Source organism: Nelusetta ayraudi, unplaced genomic scaffold (assembly GCF_046127955.1).
Source record: "Nelusetta ayraudi isolate G7.1 ecotype Tasmania unplaced genomic scaffold, CSIRO-AGI_Nayr_v1 ptg000175l, whole genome shotgun sequence".
In the NCBI taxonomy this organism is placed as follows: domain Eukaryota; kingdom Metazoa; phylum Chordata; class Actinopteri; order Tetraodontiformes; family Monacanthidae; genus Nelusetta; species Nelusetta ayraudi.
Genome location: NW_027466224.1, coordinates 116,780 through 125,000, shown reverse-complemented (window position 1 = coordinate 125,000; position 8,221 = coordinate 116,780). Strand labels below are relative to the sequence as shown.

The 8,221-nt window shown below is 53.5% G+C and overlaps 1 protein-coding gene across 5 annotated transcripts in view; it reads left to right on the top strand.

The window, feature by feature from the left end:
* sphkap (SPHK1 interactor, AKAP domain containing) overlaps window positions 1-8,221 on the top strand; it is a 29,354-nt gene that overhangs the window by 1,076 nt on the left and 20,057 nt on the right. For 2 of the 5 annotated variants that reach the window (XM_076014956.1, XM_076014954.1), the window contains exon 1: window positions 7,883-8,217. The exons of the other annotated variants lie outside the window; for them this stretch is intronic. In XM_076014956.1, the coding sequence (XP_075871071.1) occupies window positions 8,183-8,217 (35 nt within the window). In that variant the 5' untranslated portion in view covers window positions 7,883-8,182. Of the gene's footprint in view, window positions 1-7,882; window positions 8,218-8,221 lie in introns of those variants that run through there. 5 annotated transcript variants of the gene reach the window in all.

Sequence of the window (8,221 nt, the reverse complement as noted above, 5' to 3'; positions counted from 1 at the left end):
ATGGTGATGATGCTGCAGATGGCGATGATGGTAAAGATGATGATGATGATGATGATGGTGATGAAGATGATGATGGTGATGATGCTGCAGATGGCGATGATGGTGAAGATAATGATGGTATTGCAGGGACAGAGCGAACCCCTCTTTGAGGGTCCGGCCTCTAACCCGAGAGATACTAGTACCCTTTGTGATGTCACAGCAGGCCGATTTCCATTGCTACAAAAGTGTTTCAGAGGAAGTTCAAAGTTGTTTCAAACCCATAAAAATCTATTTGTTGTGTGTGTTGTAAAAAAAAAGGCGGCTGCTCAGCGTTCTTGGGGAAGAGAAGAAAATGATGATGATGAAGAAGAAGAAGAAGGTCAAAGGGTCAAACTGAGCACAGCAGCAGCTTTTTTCTCACTTCCACCAACACAGAAACATTTCTGTCTTTTTTGGCAGAAGCTCAGAAGGCTTCTCAGGCTGGTTGTGGGAGAGGAGGCGTGTGTGTGTGTGTGTGTGTGTGTGTGTGTGTGTGTGTGTGTGTCAGAGAGAGCGAGCGAGCGAGAGAGAGAGAGAGAGAGAGAGATTGGGGAAGTGAGTTCATCTCACACGGTGGTGAGTGTCTGGTGAAGGACAGTGCTGACCACCGAGTCCCGCCTCCCTCGCTCTCTGATTGGACGAGCTGGTCTGACGACGTCGACGTCACATTTGCTTCACTTCAGGTAACGCGAGGAGCAAATGATCAATACCTTCTCTCCATAACATGATAGTGATTATATTTCCACCCGGCGTCATGCACCGCTCCTAACCCCACCTCCTCCACTCCTAACCCACCTCCTCCACCCTCTCCATCCCTAACCCCACCGCCTCCACCTCCTCCACTCCTAACCCACGTCCCCCACCCTCTTCATCCCTAACCCCACCTCCTCCATTCCTAACCCACCTCCTCCACTCTCTCCATCCCTAACCCCACCTCCTCCACTCCTAACCCACCTCCTCCATTCTCTCCACATCCCTAACCCCACCTCCTCCATTCCTAACCCACCTCCTCCACTCTCTCCATCCCTAACCCCACCTCCTCCACTCCTAACCCACCTCCTCCATTCTCTCCATCCCTAACCCCACCTCCCCCACTCCTAACCCCACCTTCCCCACCCTCTTCATCCCTAACCACTCCTCCTCCACCTCCTCCATCCCTAACTCCACCTCCTCCATCCCTAACACCACCTCCTCCACCCTCTTCATCCCTAACCCCACCTCCTCCACCTCCTCCATCCCTAACCCCACCTCCTCCTACCAGCCTCCTCCAATCCTAACCCCACCTCCTCCTTCCTAACCCCACCTCCTCCTTCCTATCCTGCCTCCTCCAATCCTAACCTCTCCTCCTCCACCCTTGTGCTGGAAGTCAGCGGCTGGAAACTGATCCCGCTCGCTCTCTTGTTCGCTCGCCGGCTCTCCAATTAACACTCCTCAATTTTTAATGGCCATGTTACTGTCTCCTCCTCCACCTCAATCCCCACCTCCTCCCGGGGCTCTGCCTCCTCCACCCGTAACCCCACCTCCTCCACGCCAGACGCCACTGAGCACTCGGCGGCCATGAATTACAAATGACTTCCACGGTGGTCCGGAGCCGCTTCATGTTGCAGGTCTGTGACGTCAGAGTGGGGCGGAGCTTGTCATTGTGGTGTGTGCGTGTGTGTGTTTGAGGGTGTGTGTGTGTGTGTGTGTGTGTGGGGGGGGGGGGGGTCGGTTCTGGCCGGACTGGATTACCTTCTGTAATGAGGCTGTAAATCCGGAAGGCCTCACGCTGACCTGGATTCAGCCGTTTTCACGCTCGATTAAATTCCCTGAAATCCAGCTCGCCACTTTCCTACAGGCCACGCCCCCTCACCGCCCGCCCGCCTTCAAACACAACAAATGGATGTGACCTCATTCTTTTTTTCCCTTTTTTCTCCCATCAGTCTGTCGGCTGATTTGCGTGTGACTCCCTTGTTTTTGTGCCACTCGACATCACACACGCACGCACACACACACACACACACACACACACACACACACACACACACACGTGCACACGCTGCTGGAAGCAGTGGAGGCGTGTCTTATCTGCCAGCGCCACCTTGGCGTCTAAACAGCTTCGTATTCTGCCGCTATTTTCACTAAAGAACCTTCAAGTGAGGACAGGATAAAAAAAAAAAAAAAAAGGAGCGCAAACCACGGCGGCGGCGCCAAGGACATCGAGTGAGTGACACCAGGACGGCGGCGGCGGCAGTGGCTAAAAGATGTGACGCCGTCGCCATGGTTCCCCAGAAACACGCCAAAATCCAGAAATAGCAGAGAGGATAAAAAAGCGACAATCTGTGTTGTCTTGAAGAGCTAAGAAGTGTTTCTGTGTGTGTGTGTGTGTGTGTGTGTGTGTGTGTGTGTGTGTGTGTGTGTGTGTGTGCACAGACTGTATCTTTAAACACATTCCAAGCAGGACGGCCGCTAGCAGATCAGCACTAATCGCTGCCCCGCAGGCTAATTGCTAGTTATTATAGTGCTAGCAATTAGCCTGGGGGGAAGTCAGCATTAGCTAGCTAAGCTAGCTCGGCTCGGCGGGCCTCAGCGGCCAGCAGATTCTCAGAAGCTGATTGTTCGCTCGGCGCCCCATCCACCACTCACCACATGCCTCACACTCACACACACTCACACACACGCTAGCAATTAGCCTGCGGGGGTGTTAGCGTTAGCCAGTTATGATTGCAGCTGATTGGTCGCTCGGCAGCCCTCCTCCCCCGGCCTTGATCAGTTTGTTGGCTCCACTTCCTGACGGCCGTCGCTGAAATGTCGCCACCAACAGGAAACAGCAGGAAGCTGCTCCTTTAAGTTGTGACAACATCCTGGTGATGGTGACGGTGTCCATCGCTGGCGGCTGATTGGTCTCTGTCGGTGAAGTACTCCGCCCCCTGATTCAATCAGCCAATCACGGCAGCCGGCGCTCACATTCACGGCATCCACTGCAAAATGTCAATTGAGTTTTGTCCCCAATGTTGTTGTTGTTGTCTTTGTGCTGCAACAACAACACATCCAAACCCTGCAACCAATCAGGAGGCTGGATTGGTTCCTCTTCTTCTTCTTTGCAGGATCCACTTTATCCCACTTCCTGCTCGTCTCTTGTCTGGCTGCCTCCTGGAGATTAAAGGGCTTCTTCTTTAAGGTGTGAGGTGTGAGGTGTGAGTGCAGGAGATGAAGGTGGACGGACGCTGATCAATGGTGGAGGGATTAGGAGCCCAGACGGGAGGAGGTTTAATCCCAACAAAGAGCTGAAGCGCCGGATTAGAGAATCTTCAGGAATCAATTCAACCTGCTGCTGCTCTGAAGAAGACCAGCAGAGTCCTCTGCCTTCTCCTCCTCCTCCTCCTACACCTCCCCCTCCTCCTCCTCTTCCTCCCTTACCCACCTCTCACTCTACCTCCCTGTCCCTCCTCCTCCTCCCCACCTCCTCTTACCTCTACACCCCCCCCATTTTCCATCTCCCTGTCCCTCGTCCTCCTCCACCTCCTCCCCCACTTCCTTCTCCCTGTTCCCCCTCCTTCTTCACCTCCTCCTCCTCCTCCTCCTCCTCCTCCCCCATCTCCCCCATGCACCTGAACCGGCACCGCAGCTCACTGCATCATTACCCAGCATGCTTTAGTTCCCAGCAGAACCTCCTGGCTGAAGCTCCCAGCAGCACCACCGGAACCACCACCTGCCACACGGTGGTGCAGAGTGCCAGCCACTGTCTAGGTGGCGCCGTTCAGCTGTGTCACTGCACTGCTGCGTCCTCCCCCTCCTGCTCCTCCTCCTCCTCCTTCCTCTTCTGAAGGAACCCAGAGACTGCCTGGTGTTCAGGAGACCTTCAGGAGACGCTGATGACATCTTCACATCCCAGCCCCCCCCCACCCCCCCTCCCGGAGGAAAGGATTTCAAAATGTCATGGTTGTTGAGCAGCCTCGGAAGGCGTCCGTGTGACATTAACCTTTTCGCGGTGAAGCCAAACGGACACTGGGGATGTTGGTCACATGACTCCATCGCCAGGAGACGGACGAGAAGGTCGAGGCCAAAACAAATCAGGGCCACAATTATAATCATGATGAGCGTCACCCCAATTAATTAACGAGGCCGTCCGCTCTGATGGCCTCCGAGAAGAAGAAGAAGAGAAAAAACAGAAACACCGCGAGTCGGCTTAGCTCCGCCCCCTTCGCCCCTCGGAGGACTCCCATTGGTCGGCGTCCTGAAAGGCAGAGAAACCAGGTGGGACCTTTTCAGGGTGGAGGTGGACTTTTTATTGGTGGCTTGCTGGTGTTCAGACGTCCCACACCTCAATTTTCTCTCTGGCGTTGAAACACGTTGGTTTTGTTGATTTGTGTTGTGTTGTGTTGTGTTGTTGCGTCACTTCTCTCTCTGTGTTTTTTCAAGTCGCTAAAAGCAGCAAAAATATAAAATAATCACCCAGGCCAAAGTCAGCAGTGATGCCGACGCCTCCGTCTCAGCTCGGCTTTCTTCTTCTTCTTCTTCTTCTTCTTCTTCTTCTTCTTCTTCTTCTTGATGTTCTTCTTGTTCTTGTTTCTTCTTCTCATCCATCTTGCACTTAAAGAACTCTCTCCCCCACCCCCCGCTGCCTGACAGGGGAGGAGGGAGATGAGAGACGAGTGAGGAGGAAAACAAAAAAAGAAAACGGGCGTTGTTGCTCCTCGACGATGAGCTTTTTCCCTCTTGATGGCGTCGCTCCTGCGGGGCTGAAAGAAAAAAAAAGTGGGTCGCCATTTTTGATCCCGGCAGTGTTTTTTGGCGGGTCCTGTGATCTCCCGCCTGAATTATTGACGGCTGCAAACTCTGAAAACCCGTCGAGCACGGCAGTGACGCCCCCCCCCCCCCCGGAGGCTCCGACACATCCACACACTCAAAAATTGTTTTTGCTATATGTTCAGGGGGGCAAATTGGGGTTCGTAGTGGAAATAAACATGATACAGGTCTTTGGTCCTGGCGATAGACCAGGACCAAAGACCTGGTCTTATTGCTGGGGCTCAGTCCCTACATAAGAATTTTAACAAACAGCAATAATCAGTTGGTTCCGGTTTTGTGGTTTCATTCACAAAAACGAAGCCAACACTGCGGCTGAAAGTATTTCCCGCGCACATCGCGTCATCGCGGCTGTTCGCTTGCGGCCGATGATTTAATTACTCCTCCCTCTCACTCGCCGTCCTCGCTAATTAAAGTTCCTCTTTCATTCTTTTATAATTGATGCCTGTAATCCTTCGGCCGCGCCGGCGACTCGACCCCGGGGACTCGCGGCCCGACGAGCGCCAGGGCGGCGGAATGTAAACAAACACGGCGGCTCATTAATGCCTAGCCTCTTTTTTTCTTTTGCGGGCCACGTAGGTCAACCAGCGAGACGAGAGTTCGGACCAGGAAACATTTAGCCACGTTTTGTTTTGGCTTTTTTTTGAATGTCAACACTGGAACCGTAGCGGCTTCGATGTTCAGTTCGTGGTTGTTGCCACTTGGGGGAGGGTGGGGTGGGGGGTTAATACATCATTCTATCCAGGGGTGGACAAACTGTTTGGCTGGTGGGGTCACAATGGGTTCTAAAATGTGCCAGAGGGGCCCGGAGCAGCAGCAGATGGATGGAGTGTTTTGGCGAGCCACCTCGTAGGAGGAAACAATATATTGTGAGATATTCAGAAAACACAGCATGTAGCGTTACGGTATTTAGCTCTTTGTTGAAATGACTTGAAGTGACTCCTGAAACACTGAGAGAACGGATGAAATACATGAAATACAGCTATCTTATAACTTACTGACTATTAATGTCATTTCTTCAAGTTCGGGTCGCATATGGCCTCCAAGCCGTAATTTGCCCAGGCCTGTTCCATCCATCCATCCATCCATCCATCCATCCATCCATTCTTCCATCCATCCATCCATCCATCCATCATCCATCATCCCAAGAGGATCAATAAAGTCTATCCATCCATCCATCCATCCATCCATCCATTCTTCCATCCATCCATCCATTCATTTTCAATACCTGCTTCTTCCTGAGCTCAGGGTCACGGGGGTCTGCTGGAGCCTCTCCCAGCTGTCTTAGGGCGAAGTCAGGGTGACACCCTGGACAAGAGGCCGGGTCATCGCAGGGCCACATAGAGACAAACAATCACTCGCACTCACATGCACACCTACGGACAATTTAGAGTGTTCAATTGACCTCACCTGCATGTCCTTTGGAGTGTGGGAGGAGCCGGAGAACCCGGAGAGAACCCACGCAGACACAGGGAGAGCACACAAACTACAACTATTTACAAATGACAAATTGTCAGTTTTACAGATGTGCTATTGACAAATACATCCTTCATTTTCAGTCTTTGTGGTTCTTAATTCTGGAGGTTTCAGCAGCAGCAGACAGCACAGTTTCTCATCATGTGGACGAGGTTGATTTTTTTTTTTTTTTTGCACTTTCTCGTTTTTCACCAAAGAAAACCCCCTGAGTGATATTGTGTTGAAAGTGCGATAAATATTCAAATCTTTGGCCCCCCGTGGCGGCGGTCCAACGCATTATTCCCATGATTCTCTCTGGCTGGCTGGTATCTGTGCCGCCCTCGGCGCTGATCCTGATCCCGCCGCTATATTTAGCCGGAGCAGGTGATAAAGGGGGGATTGCGCTGGTATTTTAGTCGGGTCACCTTTTTAAGTTCACTCATGTGCAAAAATTCTGAGCGATGATGTGGGAGTTATTGTTTCACTGGAGCCCCCCCCCCCCCCCCCAACCTAACACACGCCCCTCTCCCATCTGCTGTGATGGATTGAGCGTGTAATGTCGGCGACGGCGCTCCCTGTCCTGCCGGGAGGAGAGCGCGTCGGCCGCAATCCGCTGGCCACATTCATCATGTGAGCGTATTGAAAACAGGCGGCCGGCGGCCGCTTGCTCTTTCTGCTGCTGTGGTTTGTGTCGATGCGATGATGAATGAGAAAGTCTTCCTCACAGTGGGAGTGGGAGAAAAAGCCTCCCGTGCATCTCGCCGGGCGCGTCCGCGGCTGTTGTGCTTTAAGCTGCAGGACGGCTGGATGTGTGGAGTGGCGCCCCCTCTGGTGGAAAAAAAGAAAAAAAGAAACGTGGAGGATGGTTGGAATAGCGTCATTTAAAAGGAAGAAGAAGAAGAAGAAGAGTGTAAATTTTCAACGTCCGTGTGGGGAAGCTCCCCCCTGAGGCTCTTCTGGGCAGCTGCAGGCTTAAAACCCCGTAATAACCAGAGAAGAAGAACAAGAACGAAATCTCACTCACTTAGAATGACCTGACCAATCACAGTCAGCCCTCTGAGGGGAGAGAGGCGGAGTCACTTCCAGGGTTTACTGTAGCCGCTGCATGCCAGCTTGCGGACAGCGTGTGTGTCAGTGTGGATGTTGCGGTTGTGGATTCGAACTGTCACCACATTCCGTCAGCAGAAGAAGACGCGTTGAAATTTTCTCTGGACGCTTAAGAAAAGAAGATTTTCTCATAGACTGTCTGGTCATTGCAACCAGGGACGTTGCCCCCTGCTGCTCATAGATAAAAGCGCAGTGTGTGGCACGCGTCGCTAACATTTTGCAGCCAGTGTGAAAAGAGCCAACCAATCAGTTCCTGCCTGCTGGTCACCTGTGCAGGCCGGAGGGGCGGTCCTTGATACCTTCCTTCCTTCCTTCCGTCCTTAGCTCCTCCCCCTCCTACAAACCGTTTCCCATCATCCACCGCGGATCGAAGCACCAAAACATTCTTCAAGTCGCCGGCGTCACACTCACATCGCAACGCCCTGCACGCACGCCCCCTGTTCGCACGCACGTGAGTAGGTCTCGCCGTGCATGCGCAACCCCCCCGTGGCTCTTGTGCACTCGCACGCGACGCCTGCCTGCGTGCAACTTCGCGAGACATTTGATCCACGCGGCGCTCCCGCTCCCGTTCCCGCCCCCGCGCTCGGCGCTCGACTCGGGTGGAGATACGCGCGGTGGCCGCCGGGTACCGCGGTGCTGCTCGTAGCCCGGAGGTACCGGCAGGACCGGGAGGGACCGGGAGGACGGTTCCGCGTCCCGGACTGGAGCACAGCGTCCCGGGCACAGAGAGAACCTTTACGCGCACAGGCGCACCGCTGCGTCCCCGCAGAGGAGCTGCAGCCTCCGGACCGAGGAGGCGGTTCGGGTCGCTGACAGGATGGCAGGAGCCCGGTGTCTCCTGGAGAAGCCCGGGTAA